At 42.1% G+C, this 17,801-nt stretch overlaps 1 protein-coding gene and 1 pseudogene across 9 annotated transcripts in view; one reads left to right on the top strand and one right to left on the bottom strand.

Annotated features, from left to right (window-relative positions):
• The window catches only part of ARHGEF11 (Rho guanine nucleotide exchange factor 11), a 143,331-nt gene that overhangs the window by 27,380 nt on the left and 98,150 nt on the right, over positions 1-17,801 (bottom strand). For 6 of the 9 annotated variants that reach the window (XM_063439680.1, XM_063439675.1, XM_063439683.1 and 3 more), the window contains 14 exons: positions 17,611-17,733; positions 17,124-17,147; positions 16,385-16,529; positions 15,652-15,754; positions 8,912-8,941; positions 7,872-7,998; positions 4,060-4,239; positions 3,799-3,846; positions 2,581-2,768; positions 2,199-2,345; positions 1,972-2,051; positions 1,659-1,784; positions 1,192-1,309; positions 337-515 (listed from right to left, as the gene is read on the bottom strand). In XM_063439680.1, the coding sequence (XP_063295750.1) occupies positions 337-515; positions 1,192-1,309; positions 1,659-1,784; positions 1,972-2,051; positions 2,199-2,345; positions 2,581-2,768; positions 3,799-3,846; positions 4,060-4,239; positions 7,872-7,998; positions 8,912-8,941; positions 15,652-15,754; positions 16,385-16,529; positions 17,124-17,147; positions 17,611-17,733 (1,618 nt within the window). The remainder of the gene's footprint in view (positions 1-336; positions 516-1,191; positions 1,310-1,658; positions 1,785-1,971; positions 2,052-2,198; positions 2,346-2,580; positions 2,769-3,798; positions 3,847-4,059; positions 4,240-7,871; positions 7,999-8,911; positions 8,942-15,651; positions 15,755-16,384; positions 16,530-17,123; positions 17,148-17,610; positions 17,734-17,801) is intronic. The other 3 variants (XM_063439677.1, XM_063439679.1, XM_063439681.1) reach the window with 3 other exon arrangements.
• LOC134584226 (small Cajal body-specific RNA 11) lies at positions 12,018-12,163 on the top strand (annotated as a pseudogene).

Here is a 17,801-nt window from a genome sequence, read left to right as displayed (position 1 = left end):
GGGTGTCATGGCAGGACTGTCTTGGTGGATCTGAGAAGGTTGGTAGATACGCAATAACCGAGCGAAGCTTTTATTTAAACAGTGAGCTGATCTGGGTATAGACATGAGCAAACTGCAAGTGGTAAACGTTTCTCCTTTACCATTAAGTTAGCACATTTAGCATAGAAAACTAAACTTGTTTTTGATTTCTATCCAATATGTGACTAACTTGTCAGGTGACAAAAAGCTTCCAAAGCCCAAATAACCCCAGGCATTATCACTGTACCACACAGTGAAGTCTTCATAGCTCTATTTCATCAGTTAAGAGATATGATGTTATGATAAGTTAAAAGTTACCTTAAACTCCGCAGCCAGGGGGTTATTCGACCGCTCAAACGACGTGGCATCCAGGCGTTTTTGGTATTCTGCCAATCTATGCTCGTTCTCTGCCTGCTTGACAGACTCGTTGACGTATTTTAGGATGTCACGACATCGATCCCGGCAGCGATAAAGCTTTTCATAATCTTGTGTGCCGGCTGCATGAAGAAGGAAAAAAAAAAAAAAAAAAAAAACATATAGAGAACATTGCATTAGCTGTGAAAGGAAGACTATCATAGCCGTGTCCATAAAAAAAAAAATATGTTCTGTGAATATCAGAAAATGGTTCTGTAGCCAACTAGAAAACTTGGAAAATGTACAAGCAAATGAGCTTCCCAAAATAAATAAATACATTTTAGAGTGAGCATGGGACGAGCAAACCATTTGTGGGCAAAATCTGTGAAATTCAATCTTCACACCTCAAGAAGCGGATGCCAAGAACTCTCTCCCTATGTGTCTTGGCATAGTCAGAAAGATCTGCTAATCTGCACAAAAAGCCTTGTTCATGCATTCTCAGATATAATAGTTATATTAACCCCTTAAGGACACATGACATGTGTGACATGTCATGATTCCCTTTTATTCCAGAAGTTTGGTCCTTAAGGGGTTAAAGGAACACGCTATGGTTCAAAATAAATATGTCACAATTTAGCGGTGCTTAGAGAATGTCCTTTTAGCCAATATATTATTTATGTTTTTTATATATATATATATATATATATATATATATATATATATATATATAAAATTTATGCGTCAAATTCAGTAAGACTCAGACTTGGCCATTACGATACAATGACCTGTATATTTTCTCCAAGTAGGAACCAGACTCACGCTCTGTGTGTTTGAGGACGTTCTCCAAGAGTAAGGGGTATTTGGTGAGACGCTGCATCTCCGACACAATCAGGTCCTTTAACTGGAGCCGTCGACACTGAGGGTTACTCTCTGCTTCCTACAAAACAAACAACGTACAGGAATTGTGTGAGTAGCAACACAGCAACAAGAAGCTATCCTGAAATAAATATTAAAAGTGCACGGAAACAAATATTTCACAATTTAAAGGTGATTAGGGGGCGACACAACGAGAAAGAAGACCACAGAAAAGTAGGTAAGAGGGCAAAATAGTGAGAAACTAATAGACTGCTTGTAATAGTTGACACTATTGTATCGTAAAAAAAAATGCCCAAGTCAATATATTTGTCGGGAAAAATTATTAAAAATTTTTTGTTTTTTGAACTAAACAAAATGAACAGACACACTTCTTAGACAGTATCCATTTAAATTGAACTGAAATACAATACCTGCATAAATTGATTAAACCGTGTTTCTTTCCGCTTTTTGGTTTTTATGAGCTCCAGAGCGTAGGTTTGGTAAGAACAAAACTTGGCAATTTCCTGCTGAACTTCTTCCCCTGCGCTGCCATCAAACTAGAAAAAAAACAAAGATATGAGCACCACCCAGGTAAGATCCAATAAATAAGATGGTGGGATAAATTGCTATAATAAAATAAACGGAAGGTAACTGATGACATTTGCCGAGGATCCAGTAAGCAAAGCTCAGGCTATTATTTGCATGACACTTGGTTAAATCGATGAACACATGCGCAGTACGTACTCTGGACAGCATGAGGTCACCAATCTCCTTGACAACTGGCCCATCTTCTCGTATGCGTTTCATGGATTCCGCCAGTGAGTCTGAAGGAAGGAGAGGACATGTTGAAGATTGAGAAGGCAATGGGTGTACGGCATAAAGAGCAATTCAAGGGAATCAACATTAATGGAGAAGTTCACTTGGTTTCTATGTTGATTGCTCAATGCAGCCTACTATCTTCTACAACTTACTGTGGATCTCAAGGAGTTCGGGGAGGTTGGGGAAGACCAGCCATAGCTCGTCATTTGACAGCAGATTCTCCTTGCGCATCCTCTGGTAGAAGATGAGATCCAGCACTCTGAGGACGCGAAGGTGGGATGCCTCAGTCACAAACAGCTCTGAGCAGGAAACAAAGTATTTTACAAAACGAAATTTAAGATGCTGTAAAAAGTCCTTAACTGTATATTCACTATCGTATCCAAATCCATGTTTGTGTTTTTCACTATGCTTATCTCTGCTACTTTTTCTGGTCACACAGTTCAGATAAAGAGTCACAAAAAAGTTAGAAATACAAGACATATTTTGGTAATGATCTCTACCACACACAGAATTACATGTTTTTCTTATTCTCACCATGTATCACCTCCTGCCTTGCCCTCTCTCTTGGAGGTAGGTGTTGTGCCACTTCTCGGCCCACGGTGTGCTGCCAGTTTTGAGAATCTGGCTCAGGTTCTAGATCAGAGAGGTGACCTAGATCATCCTCCTGTAAATTGGACAGCAAGGAATCTCCAGAAAACACCATGTTGGGAGACTCCATACTCCTGCAATCACAGACATGGAATTTTAGTTCTGCCCCGAGTTATATATCATGATCCAAAATGGTAATAGACACAAGCTTTTGGATGGTAAAATTTTTCACGGTCAAGGGCTGGCGATCAAAATAAAATATTTTCAAACTAAATACAGGAACTCTTCTACTTAGCATGAGTGACAGTACTTTCTTTACTGTAGAAAATATAATTATTTAAAAAAAGTGTCAAACAGAGGATCAACATACCAGACCAAGGCTCGTCATAATGTGTCTTGTGCGTACAAACTCCCTTTAGGAGTGTTTGCATTGATACACTTGAAATGCATTAAGAGGAACTTTGTTCCTTTATTGTTGACACACTTTCTTGGGATAATTTTTAAAATAATAAAGTGCTGTCACTCATTCTAAGTAGAAGGATAGTTCCTGACTTTGGTTTTTAAATCTATTACGGTTTCCAGGTGATCTTGTGTGGGGAGGAGACTCCGTGGACTCATCGTGGTCCTCTAAAGCAATGGTTGCTGGAGCTGAGTGAGTATTTTCTGCAATAAATTTTGTTCTGACAAAGCTTATTGCAGGATACTCCATTCAAATATAGTTCAGATAGTCTATGCATATTTGTACAAAATCACAACTTGCCTCAGACCTTGTAATGTATCACACAAACTAAGAAGTGCTTGGAAGTCCTATTTGAATTCCTAGATACCCAAGTCCTACACACAACAGGAACCAACAGTGACATTTTAACATGTTTATCAAACTTTTATTCCATATTTTGTTTTCGTTTTCATCCCCCGCGAAAATCTCAAAACGGTAAATTACTCTACACATCCTTAATATTAATATTATTATTATCGCCATTTATATAGCGCCAACAGATTCCATAGTTCTATTAATACAAAGTTCTACAAAACCTTTAAGTGACAAAACCATAAGCCTGGCCATTCATAGTTTCTATATGTTAGATGATCAGTGCTGTCTTCCGACAATTGTTTAACAATATGAAAAACAGTGCCCCCAAATGTCCAAACTGTACAGCTTACCTGCGACATAGTTTGGGTGTGTAAGGAGGGGTTGGGTTATCTAGTGATCTGCAAGAAAAAAAATAAAAAGACTAATTAAGATGACGGGGACATTAATGATTAAACAAAATAATCTTAGGATTTCTATTTGCCTCACCAAGCACCTCAAAAGAAAGGACTCAAAATTTTACTCAACAGAAACATTTTGGAAGGTCGTGGTAAAACAGGAGAAGACCCACTACATCTAAAAATGAAAGTGATGTGAATTGTCTTTATTCCCACCTGGTGGACAGACTGGACGCTGATGAGGATGCCGACTGATGCAGTCTGGTGGCCTCTGCGGCCGCATCCATGTCCACATCGCTTCGTGAACGCGGAACATTGTCCGCCTTGCGGGATTTCTTTAACTCCTCTCGACCTTTTAGGCTTTCGGAACGTCCAAGCTTCACCTCGGACCTGGAGCTACAAGATAGGAAGGAGCAAAAATAACAATTTCAATTTTCATCAATACTCAAGCTTTCAAAATGGCCAAATAGATTCTGAAAATAAATGAAAACTAGATTATATTATTAAAATAAGCTAAATTATTAAAATAAGTGTTGAAATGTTGATAACAAGTACTAGTTTGTCAAGGGGAGATTTAAGCAAAGCATTCTTCTTGTCTCAAGGAACTACATCATTATTTGAACTATTGTCCACGTCCCATTGGGAATCCTGTACTTTGGTAGACTTTAGATAATGCATGCGTGGCGAAGCCAACCTCGCCACTGTGAACTGGAGGAGCCTGGTTGCCCGCCTGCTGCCTTTAGATTATGGACCGGCAGCTAAAGGGTTAATTTTACTGTGCAGAAGGATTTATTTCTCCCTCTCTGCACAGCCGTTCGGTAGATTCTATCTACCGAACAAACAGCCGTTTATCAGCTTCCCCAGAGCCGTGGGAAGCCGTCCGGCGCTGTTAATTGGCCACCCAGAAGCTGGAGTGTGCCCTCCATTTACCTCCCTGAAGCTGCGGTTAACCGCAGCTTAATTGATTGTTACTGGGTGGTCGCGGTTACACTTAGCCGCCACAAGTTGGCGCTGTTCTGGAGCTCCCCGGGCAGCCAACGCTGGTCTGCCCGGCTTTCATGCACCAAACCCGGACACTGTTACGTGCAGGCACCGCTGAACCTCCAGCCCCTGGTTCTAATTCGTATGGATTTGGTGAATGCATGTAAATTCGGTAGTTTGTTTTATGTGAATGCTTTAACCCAGATAGCTATGCCATGGAGCCTGTTCGTATAATTAAAGACTTTAGCTCCATGGCAATTAAACTGTATTCGGGTGGTCTGAGTGCCATTCACCTAATAATGTGCACTCAGACCTGAGCTATCTGGGGATATGTTACATGTCTGTGTTTTATGTATAAAATGTGTCCATATGTATTTTAAAGTGATAGTCTGTTTCTGTGTCCCCACGTGTGTAATGGAGTTTTGCCTTTGTCCTGGGAGATAATTGAATTACTTCTCCAATTATCTCCAGGACAGAGAGGAGGAAGCCAGGATGCATTGTGGGAAAGTATTGTGGCTGTATGTACTAAAGTGATACATGTATGTCTGCTGTTTCAGTCTCCCATTTGGTCCCTTAGGGGAGTGTCCACCAAGTGGGAGACCTGCATAAATACTGGGCAGGTAGCCCTCAGTAAATCAGATTCTGCTTGACCCTCAAACCGATGTGTCGTCTTGTTTTTGGGGGAATTGGATTGTATGCTGACTGCCAGGAGTGTAAGCGGATTGTATGTTTTTCCTGTTCGGCTGATTCCAGGGTTCGTGTGTCTCCAGGTCGGGAGTTGGAAGATTCGTACAGTTTGCAGTTCGGGAGATTGGTGCTTGCAGTAGCTGCTGGTCTAGGACAAAGGGGATTATCGCCTAAACTATTTTTATCCCCTTTTGAGCAAAACGGTCCGTTACAGCATGAGATTCCAAAAATGTAGAAATAAAAACCCATCCTATGATTTTGATACAGCCACGACAATTTGTTGTTTTAGTGTGTACATGACTTACAAATACACTGTACTGACTATTAAACTATGTTGCTCTTTAAGTGAGCGTTTTAATTATCTGTTGACCTTTAAGGAACACAAACCCAACAGCATAGACTATTTTAACATGTGAGGCTGCTCTCCTTTCACATTAGGACTTGAAACAAGAAAAACTACCCAGTTATGTGATTAAGGGGATTAAATGCAATAAAATTTTTTTTTAAAAATTTAATTTTTTTAAAAAAAAAGACATTAAATCTCAGCAGGAAAATGAAAGCAGTCTACTACACAATGGATTTTTTGTTAAAGGCAGGTGAGTTTTCACCGTAAATAAACAAGTTTTAGTTAATGTAAACAACGTAACCAATTAGAGTTTTAAAATTGATTCGAGAACAAATGACGATTTCTGAGTGGGTATCTTAATTCCTTCACTCCTAACCCATTTTGGGGAATCTGCCTCTCCCAAAATAGCAGCAGGTTCTTTACAAATGACCATAAGGAATATTAGGAGACTTTGTTTCACTCTTTAAGTGTAACCTCTGCCTCTGTGCTAGTATTTCAGAAACCGTCTTAAGTAACGATGCTAATCCATTTTCACGAAATGGAATGTTCAATGTTATAAAATCCTTAATGGGCAGCATTTACTTATTTGCTTTCTTCTAAACCGTCTCATGAGTCATATTAAACATGGAAGGTACAGTAATATTAAACTAATTATATCATTACAAATGATGGCCACAGACAGTGCCAATTAGAAGTCCCTGCGTCAGGCTTATATGAAACACCAATTTAATAAAGTGAAATGCTCAAGTAGGTTTGCAAAAGCGCCCCATTTCCCGGGGTGGAAGCCCTACAGGAGTGAATATGTTAACTCTGCCAGTCTGTGCGCAATTCAGATAAACAAGCATCACTAACTCAATTTACAAAAAGAGATGCTGGGTCATCAGAACTCAATCGCATATTCAATTATGCATCACTTACGCTTTGAAATGGAAAGCAATTAATGGTGGGAGAGATAAACGATGCTTTGAGCAAACGCCACATGCATTAGAAACGTATCCCAATCATAGTATCCGTCATATGATTTACAGAACTACGCACACGTTACACGCGGTGCTCCCGAAAAAGCAGCATACAACGCTGTACTGATGTCTCAACGTGTACAAATAGTAGCTCTATCTGCCTAGAGGAAAGGGTTAAATAATTTAGGGCTATTTACTCTTGCTAGTATAACGGAGGCTGAACCCTGCTCTGATGATAAACGATGAAACAGCCAGCTGTAGAAACGTCTAGACCATTCTTACCTCTTCCATAATCTGCGTTCCAGCTTTGTTCTATCCATCCTGGGGGTGGGGGGTTGTTTACATTGCTCTGCTCACTGCCCCCCAGCCCTTTGCCCTTTTCTGCTTGTCCGAGCAGTTAAATCTTCCCCGTACGTTCATTCCCAGGCCTTAACCACACAGGGCCATCTCAGCCTGTCAGCCATTTGTGGCAGCTCCTATGCAGGCGCATTATTGATCCTAGTTCTATTCTAGCACAAGCAAGGAGAATCAATGAAACGCTAGACAGAACAGTGAAGGCATCAGAGCGCGCGATCAGCCCGACCCACGATCCCTGCATGAAGTCTGACACAGAAAGACCAATGACAAATGGGTCTATAAGCCTGCACACGATGATTCCTGGTCCCCAGATCTGACTCACACAGCTAAAAGCAGCCTCAGACTGTCCGCAGCTTTTATTAGCACAGTTTTTGGCCCGTGGGTTGAATTTGACGACTATTTTTCATTTAACCCTCTGTTAGCATGAGTGGACAATGTGGTCACTAAAATGAACCCATCTGTCCTTTTACATAGTAACATGCACTTACAGATGATGGTGAACACTGCTGGTGGCCTAGGAGTTGGTTTTCTGGTGAGAATCTGCACCCACTAAACTAGTATTGAAGTTATTACACATGAGGAGTCCAGGAAAGCATTACACAACCATCAGAAATCCCTGGTTATTGCCAGACCACAATTACCTACTGAATAACATTCTCCCCAGCCAAAGTGAATCCCACCCGCCTACCGCCATTTACCTGTCAGAGTCCAGCAAGTCCTCAGGAAAGCTTCCAGTGGACAATCGCTGTGTCCCAAGATCTTGGATGTCGTATGATTGATTGTTCTCAAAGTGCTGGATAATATTCCTCACGTTTCCTGGTTTTACTAACAAAAGGGAGAGCGAGGGGGGGAAACATAGGAACGAGGAAGGAAAAACAAGCAAAAGAGAGTGGGATCGAAACATGGAGAGAATAGAAGGATGGTGGAAAGAAAGCCAGATAGGGGAAAGAGGAGGAGACGGGGCGAGAATAGGGGAGATAGGATTGGAAAAATAAGATTAAACGCAGAAAATTGAACATTTGATGAGAAGAAAACAACAGGAAAGAGGGAGAGAGAAAAGGAAGTAGGAGAAAAGAAGGAACGTGCAGGAAAGTTAGTGGAGGGGGTAAAAGGTGAGTAAAAAAATGGAGACAGGGCACAAAGAAATAGGTGAAGGAATAGGTAGGAAAGAATAGAGAAAGAGATAAGGATTGAATATAAAGCATTGGGAGATATTCCCTGTACAGCCACTTACAAACAACCACAACCAAACCCAGGAAGGAATATCGTAACACACAAGAATAACAGAGAAAGGACTGAAGTACCAGCAGAGCTAGACCACGTTAGAGCACTAAGACTATCTTCTGAAGAGCTTACAATCTGTCTAGAGGTCACATGAGATGTCAATGTCCCTGCCAGACAAAGATCGGCAATTTCAGTGTGATAAGGACTTGTACACAGATATGACGTGTATCCCCCCCCATGAAGAGGTGAAATCTACAGCTAGATTGGGGTTTGAAGGACAAGTGACAACCGCTGTTTTGACCATAGATAAATTGTCAGCTCTTCAGGTTCATGATCCCTCCCACCACTACCATTTACCGTACAATAGGATGTTAACATTCAAAGATTCATAACACACGGGAAGGGAGAGCACGAAAGGCTTCAAAGATACACAACAGAATTACGTGGGTTAGTGAAGAGATTCTATTATTAATCAAGACAAAGTGGTGAGGAACCAAAGAGCGAGAGGGATTACCTTCACCAGGGGACAAAGGAACATGAAATGCTAAAAATAAATAAAAAAGGCGGGGAAAAAAAAAAGACACACATGAGAAATTAAAATTATTCTTAATTAAAACATGGGTAGCGGAATTATGTGGAAAAAAAGGGTAAAAATCATACATTCATTAAAATGACAATTGCACGCATGCCTTGATCTTCAACATGATCCATATCAGCATGACTTCTCTATGTTGGTGGTTCTCAAACTCTCTGGAAAACTTCATAAAGTGCTGGAGTACCAGCACTCCAAGTACTAGGTTTACGTTTCAAGCTAATTGAGAACTTTCTAACAATCAAACATTCTTTGCGTAAGCTTTGCTTTTTATGATCAAAATGACATTCTTAAAACACATCCACAGTAGACTTTACAACATCGTTAGACCTCATCTATCAGCTTCATGCTTATCTGACAAGTTTGCTTCCATCATACACAGAAATAGAACACGTAGTGTGGCAAACGATATTGTGCACAAAAGAGACTTCACTACGATTCTTTTAATGTATTAACCCAGTTATCCAAAAATTCAATATTACTGCTATTATAGTTACTTTGTCGCAGGAGACTACTCTCCATTTTACATTGGCTGATTAATAAAAAAAAAAAATACAAAAATGAGTAATCGGCCATGTGGGAGCATCTGGGGTTTTCCAGAGTTTACCCAATGACACTTTTGTTGAAACCAAAATTTGTATTTTAGGAGATTTTCATATTTTTTCATTAAAGACCAGTCTAAATGTAGTAATATACTTGCTGCAGAAAATGTTAATTTTATTCCCATAATACACCGGTCCAAAATATATAACATGACATTATCACCATATATGGAGAGGATCGGCTCTAGAGCCATTTCATCTCCAACAACATGAGAAGATAGAACTACACATTTCAAAAAATGATTAAAAGAAACATAATACCACCTATTAACTTTATAATGAATCTCTACCAAATTAAGACAATGATGCTTAATTTACGTAAGTGATTGCCTTATACCATGACGTATTATTTAGATTGCAGATCTTATTCCCACACTTATTGTATTGCGGTTGCTTGCAAATTATTTGTATACATCCATACAATTTTGGTAGCATTATTGATTATCTCAATTTGTTGTTTTTTTTTTAAATTTCATTAAATAGATTAATTGTGTTTTTTTTTTTTTTTTTAACTCTTATGTATGTATAGAATTATTTTACCGGTAACACTTATGCCACCCATTCGATTCTAAAATATTTAGATCTGATTGTTATTAAAAATGTCTGCTATTATATTTCTCTTCTAGATATTTAGCGTTCGATATTCTACATTATACGTTATCACATCTATTGGCAACTCCTCCAGAATCTCATTTGGAAGGTTCAACGTCTTTCTTTGGTTTATCCAGGTTATAGGTCTATATGGCTTATTAAATTCTTGACTTTATTTCAGGTCCTTTTGAACCAATTTCCACAAAATTTCATTATAAATCTTTAATCTCCTGATTTAAAGGGACACTATAGTCACCTGAACAACTTCAGCTTAATGAGGTTGTTCTGGTGAGTGCTACAGCTACCCGGAGCCTTTTTCTTGTAAGCACTGTATTTTCTGAGAAAATGCAGTGTTTACATTAGAAGCTTGGAACACCTCTTGTTGCAGTCAATCAGACGGCCACCAGAGGGACTTCCGAGTTCAGAGGCCCTAAAAAGGCCTCTCGTCCGATGCATTCTGGGTGAATGCATCAGACGGGCTATCAGCACACAAAGCACTGTGAACGCGCTTTGTGTGCTGACAGCCTGTCAGCACTGCTGTGGGCGTGGCTTCAGCTGACAGCTGAAGCCCGAACCCACAGGGATGCTGTCCGGCCACAATAGTGGTTGAAGGGGGGGGGGGGGGACCTACTCTCCTCCTCCCCCCCCCCCTGCCCCCACCCCTGAGCGGTGGGTGGGGGCCCTAAAAATAAGGGGGGCACATACTGCCCCCCCCGGCCCCCACCCCTGTGCGGCGGGTGGGGGCCCTAAAATTATCAATAAGGGGGGACCTATTGTCCCCCCCCGGCCCCCACCCCTGTGCGGCGGGTGGGGGCCCTAAAATTCACAATAGGGAGGGGACCTACTGTCCCCCCCCGGCCCCCACCCCTGTGCGGCGGGTGGGGGCCCTAAAATTCCCAATAAGGGGGGGGGGGCCTACTGTTCCCCCCCCCCCGGCCCCCACCCCTGTGCGGCGGGTGGGGGCCCTAAAATAAAAAATAAGGGGGGGACCTACTGTCCCCCCCCCGGCCCCCACCCCTGAGCGGTGGGTGGGGGCCCTAAAATTCACAATAGGGAGGGGACCTACTGTCCCCCCCCGGCCCCCACCCCTGTGCGGCGGGTGGGGGCCCTAAAATTCACAATAAGGGGGGGGGACCTACTGCCCCCCCGGCCCCCACCCCTGAGCGGTGGGTGGGGGCCCTAAAATTATCAATAGGGGGGGACCTATTGTCCCCCCCCGGCCCCCACCCCTGAGCGGTGGGTGGGGGCCCTAAATACAAAGGGGGTGGGGACCCTAGTTAACCCTCTCCCCCCCACCCCCCCTCCCCCAAAAAAAACTTATCTCCCTACCTACCCCCCTCACCCACCAATCAGAGTGTTCTTAGCATAATTGCAGGGCGGGGCAAGGCTTTATAAGCCTTCCCCCGCCCTGCGGAGCTCAGTCTGCGCGGAGCCCTCCATGGGTGAAGATGGATTGTTTTTTTTTTTTTTTTTTTTAATTGCGTCGGTTATTATGGATTTTTATTTGGCCTTTTTTGGGGCTGAAGAAAGAAGATTTTAGAAGAAAGAAAACATCGAATGGTAAGTTGATTTTATCTCATTTTTTCTTTTTTTACAGGTTTTTAGTTAATGGTCCCCCCTCATTATTTTTAGGGTGAGGGGGGTAGGTAGGGAGATATTTTTGGGGGGGGGGGGGGGGGGGGAGGGTTAACTAGGGTCCCCCCCCTTTGTATTTAGGGCCCCCACCCACCGCTCAGGGGTGGGGGCCGGGGGGGACAATAGGTCCCCCCCTTATTGATAATTTTAGGGCCCCCACCCGCCGCTCAGGGGTGGGGGCCGGGGGGGGGGGCAGTAGGTCCCCCCCCCCTTATTGATAATTTTAGGGCCCCCACCCGCCGCTCAGGGGTGGGGGCCGGGGGGGGGGGACAGTAAGTCCCCCCCCCTCATTGATAATTTTAGGGCCCCCACCCGCCGCACAGGGGTGGGGGCCAGGGGGGACAGTAGGTCCCCCCCTTATTGATAATTGTAGGGCCCCCACCCGCCGCTCAGGGGTGGGGGCCGGGGGGGGGCAGTAAGTCCCCCCCCTCATTGATAATTTTAGGGCCCCCACCCGCCGCACAGGGGTGGGGGCCGGGGGAGACAGTAGGTCCCCCCCTTATTGATAATTTTAGGGCCCCCACCCGCCGCACAGGGGTGGGAGCCGGGGGGGGACAGTAGGTCCCCCCCTTATTGATAATTGTAGGGCCCCCACCCGCCGCTCAGGGGTGGGGGCCGGGGGGGGGGGACAGTAGGTCCCCCCCTTATTGATAATTTTAGGGCCCCAACCCGCCGCACAGGGGTGGGGGCCGGGGGGGGACAGTAGGTCCCCCCCTTATTGATAATTGTAGGGCCCCCACCCGCCGCTCAGGGGTGGGGGCCGGGGGGGGACAGTAGGTCCCCCCCTTATTGATAATTTTAGGGCCCCCACCCGCCGCACAGGGGTGGGGGCCGGGGGGGGACAGTAGGTCCCCCCCCTTATTGATAATTTTAGAAAGCGAGCTGAGCTGTCAGTCAGACAGCTCAGCTCGCGAACGCGCATTCCGCGCACATGCGCGGTAAAGCGCTCAGGTTCTTCATAGGGCGGCATTCAATGCCGCTCTATGAAGAACGCGATTGGTGCAGCGCGAAGCCGTCCCATTGGGCCCCGCGATTTCGTCATTTTGACGAAAAAGGGGGCGCGGCCTAGCGGGGAGCTCGGCGCTGGAACGGAGGTAAGTTTTTAATATAAAAACACCTCGAAATTTATTTTTAATAAATGAAAGTACATATAAAAGCAAGAAGGAAGGCTGGGGGACCTGTCTTTCTTGCTTTTATATGGTGACTATAGAGTCCCTTTAATGTTTCAATTTGATACCAGGGATCTTTGTTAACAGTCGGATGATAAATGCGTCCTGGATATCCATTACATTTGGTAGCCCTAAGCCTCCGTTTTTTGGCTGATTTTTAATCTTCTATTGTGATGATCACGTCATCCGCGTACATGCTTTGTTTGTATTCTCTTTGATAGGTTTTAATTCCCTTTATATTTAAATTATTTCTGATACTCCATGCTAATTATTTGATTGAGATTAGGTATAGTAAGGGGGGCAGGAGGCAACCCGGATGGTGCCATTTGTTTTTTTCAAACAATATGGCAAAAATTCCCCAACCTACCCTTATTGATTGCTGCATCAAGTGTATTAATCATTCTTCTAAGACTATTAACTAATGAACAGCCTTTAAAGAGGGCAAGAACTTTGGCATACATTTTGGTATCTGTCTTTAGTAGAGAGATCTTATGATACCTCTCCACCAAACATGGAGATTTACCTGGATTCAATATTGGAACAATATTTGCATAACGCATCTCCACTGGCGTCGATTTTTGTTCTATTATTTAATTTAATTGAATGTCCTTGTTCTTATAAATCGTCAGATTTTTTTTTTTTATAAAAGATATTGTAAAACAGTCTGGCCCTGGGGTCTTACTGTTGTTTTAATGCATTTTTAGGTAGGTTTTTACCTGGGAGATACCCTTAACCCCGTAAGGACACATGACGTAAATATTCCGTCATGAATCCCTTTTATTTCAAAAGTTGTGTCCTTAAGGTGTTAAAGAATGTTGTTGCCTTAAGCTTCTTCTTGATTGACCAAGGCAGCTTAAATCAGATGCTACTTGGATACTATTTCATATACACACCTTGGCAAATAGAGATACATCTGATTTTATAAACACAATGCTATCTGAATCTGCAGGATGGTCACATAAGTAGATTTCAAGCAAAGCAACCATTCGTCTTCAGGGAATTATTCCTGGTTAAATTTTTTTTCTCATTTCCATTTCCTTCTCCTTTCTTTTTGGCACGTAGATATCGGTTGCTATTCTCTAACCTGCGTCTCTAATGTCTCTGTATGGGATAATCGCAGTGCTTTCGCTTAGCCTTTACTATAACATGCAGTAATCAGGAAAATACACATATTTCCCAATGTTAGATTCTGTTAAACTACGAAACCTGAAGTGACTGTCATACAGTCCTGCAGTGGATCCGACAGACGACCCTGCCTCCACAACTCTGTCCTATCTGACTCCCAGAAGCATGCATAACCTATTATCCATTTAACAGGGAGCATATCCAATAAGATTTAATATAGTTTATAACGCACGGTTTTGTATCCAAAGTAGTCGCCCTGTTTAACAGCTAGTTGTATCATCCATGCATCAGTTGGCATAAGATCAGTTTGTGGACATGCATTTATAAACCTTCATTAATTGCAACGGCTGCTCACACTATTACTTATCTTCTTATTTGACTTCCTTTGGGAGCCGGCTATGCCTCGCTATCTTTCCTCAATAGTGTGTGAAGTAGTAATAGTCTCAGGAACTGCCACTATCAGAATTTAATTCTTCAGCTGGAACCTTAAACAATGTCAACAATGGACTTTAGCCAAGATCCTCAATGTCTACATGGATGCAAATTGTAGCCAGTGGCGATCCATTGGTGTGGTGGCGCTTCACAGCTCACAGGCGCTACTCCTCTTCGGTGTTCTACATCATACCCACAAGAACCATTGTTTGTTTGTTCCACTAAACAAATAACCACCATTTGGTCCCTGGTTGAGAGCAACGGTCATACAATTAAAGGCATCTACACAAAAGAACCACATGGACATGCCACGACAAAGAGTGCCCTTCGCCGGTGCAGCACGCAATTCAATGGATTAGGGAACCTTCTATCAGAAAATATAAAGGCAGGAGAGAATTGGGGTGCTCTGATCTACAGATTAGGGAACTCCGTCTGCTGAATCTAGGGATTTGATATTCAATTCTAATTGAACCCAGTCCCCCTTGTCCAGTGTCTTAAAGCAAATAGTCACCTTTGATTTCTGGGATTACTGTTATTTACCGAAGGGGTACAATATCGATCGCAGAACTAGCACAAAGAGGGGCCAATCACAAACTGTATTGGGTAAAAATCTAAAAAGTTACATCTCACATCTGAGGAATTACAGAATCCTAACTTTAATTCAGATCTTTAGTATTGTTAAAACCCGAGTAATTAAGCCCAAGGCTAGTTTGGCAAATCGCTCTAACTACAAACTTAGGCGAGTCACACACAAAGCTAATAAGAACCCAGGTAAACAAGAGCTTTGACAAACTGGTGGACAGCAAGCATTATGTGTCTGTTAGTCCACCCATTGTACAGCGCAACGGATAATAAATAACAATAACTGCACAGAGTCAAGTCCAACTAAAGACGAAACAATGTTAAAATTATTTGCAGTCATGCTAGACTTGGATTGTTTTTACCCCATAAGTAAATCACTGTAAATGAATCTTCATTTTATTTTATTAACAAATGGAGATAAAATCAGGATACAGTAAAGGGAACATGGATTTAATCTATACACGCATACACACACGCACACGCACACTTCTATATACAAACAAATTCTCTTGTGTTTTGTACTCACTGCTCTGCGATGAGTTTTTGGGTTTTCCGATGTATTTCAGGATGGGATTGCGCTTCTTGTCCTCTGCCGATTCACGCTCTTTGTCCTTTTTTGCAGTGCTGCTCTGTGAGAACAGTACAGACCTGGCATCAGCTTACACAATATGGGCTACAAGTATGACCATCACAAACGGACATTTTTAAATTTTTTGTAATTTTCTTTTTTTTGTAATTTTCTTTTTTTTTTAGATGTGTGCAATATTCTAGATTATAAATAAATTATAAAAATTCAAGGGGCATTACACAACTCTAATACTGGTATAAATCTTTAAAGAGAAAACAACATTAAAACCAAAATATTTTACTACTTATACAGCTTATAAACCCAAAACATACAGCTTGCATATAAAATATCTGTAAAACAGTGATTTGCCAACAATAACCATCGTAGCAATATTACTTTGTATTACATGTTGAAATATACTTAACAAAAGACGCTCTATAATGTACAGCATCCGCAACATCAACTACTGTGATATCATAATAAACATAACATAGATAGGACAGGGATAAATGTTTTTGGAAGATAGATTGTGTCAAGCAAATTCTCTGACTGAACAGAACAGAATTGATTAACTGGGGATGGTTACACTAGTCTAGAACCACGTTACTCCATAATTCTTCTACACGGTGTATTGGTCTAACCAGAGATTATGCAAGATTGTAGAAACCCTGGAAGGGTGGGAGGCACCCACCTTCTTAGTCTTGGGAAAGAATGGAAGCCATTTGTCTTTATCTGGGAAACTTTGGGATTTCTCGGAGATGCTAGCGGGGCGCGCATCTCGCACGCGGATTCCGGCGTAATTCATATACGTGCTGAGAGCGAAAGCCATTGGAGAGCTGAACGACAAATAAAAAAGGACGACACATCAATATTAGTCAGTTCCAGTTCTCAATATTCACGCTACAATAAGCAGAATTCTAGAGCTACTGGACACTAATTATATACACTCAACCTCTTTAAGAATAGATGTTAGAAAAAGCTGCATATTAGCAAATAGTAGTTCGTAACCATGACAACGGGGCAAAACTAAATTGAGAAGTCCAACCCCATGTAACATTTATGGAAAGGAGCTGTCCTAATTCCAACCAGTACCCACCAACTCCTTGTCCAATCAAATCACGGCCAGACCATTTGCACGTCTGAAATGAAAAGAATCCCACCAATCTGGGCCTTTTTATATAATTTGGATTGTTTTAAGGGAGGTCATTACAGAAAAAAAATTTATTCCCCCTTCTAACAGAAGGAGCAGGATAAAGTCGTGTATTGCTACACTGCATTCATACTACTTGTATCTGGAGATTGTCCACAGTTTGTTCTGAGAAGATAAGAGCCAACGGCAAAGAGATAGACATCACACCAACAGGTTGAACCTTTTACTCATTAAAACAAAATCTATAATTAAATATCGTAGTGATAGGAAAGCAACATACCTTCTTTCTTCTTCATACTTTGACCTAACAGAAGAAAGACAATTATCAATCCCAGCAAAAACAATGTATTCTTTATGTGCAAATTGTGACATTTAAATTATTAAGTACGGTCTACTATAATGAATGTAATTATTTATTCCTTAGTGTTATACATTTCCTAGTCAAACTATTAACATGGAAAACAAACAAAAAGCGCAGTAATCGAACACTAGATAACTGGGAAGAGCAGGCATTATGTCAATTGGCTTTGGGCACGAGGTATGCCAAGCGGCTGATGCCACCTTCATGTATAGGTAATCAATTTTATGTCAATCACTTATTTGTAGATAACACAGTATATTGATGGGGTGGAGGAGGCATGTGTATATTAAAATTATATTTTATTCCTGAATCTAACATTCTGTGAGTAAAGAAGAGTTTATAAATATATCCCATAATTCCACATGACCACCCAAGGATCCCCATTGAGCCCACACCCATGACTTACAGGATTTCTTCCAGCTGTAAGATCTGCTTTGCTGCGACCTGTCGTTCCCTCTGGGGGTCGATATCAATGTCGAGCAGATCGTTCTCGCCGTATAGACTGCCCAATCCCATAGTGCGTTTAGTCCTAAAGGAAATATTGTGGCGAAGAGATTAATGTCCAAGCAATGCTTAAGGAGAGCACGGATATATTCA

The sequence above is a fragment of the Pelobates fuscus genome, chromosome 13 (genome assembly GCF_036172605.1).
Source record: "Pelobates fuscus isolate aPelFus1 chromosome 13, aPelFus1.pri, whole genome shotgun sequence".
NCBI classification, from domain to species: domain Eukaryota; kingdom Metazoa; phylum Chordata; class Amphibia; order Anura; family Pelobatidae; genus Pelobates; species Pelobates fuscus.
The sequence above is the reverse complement of the archived record's forward strand: the minus strand, read 5'-3'. Positions and strand labels throughout refer to the sequence as shown.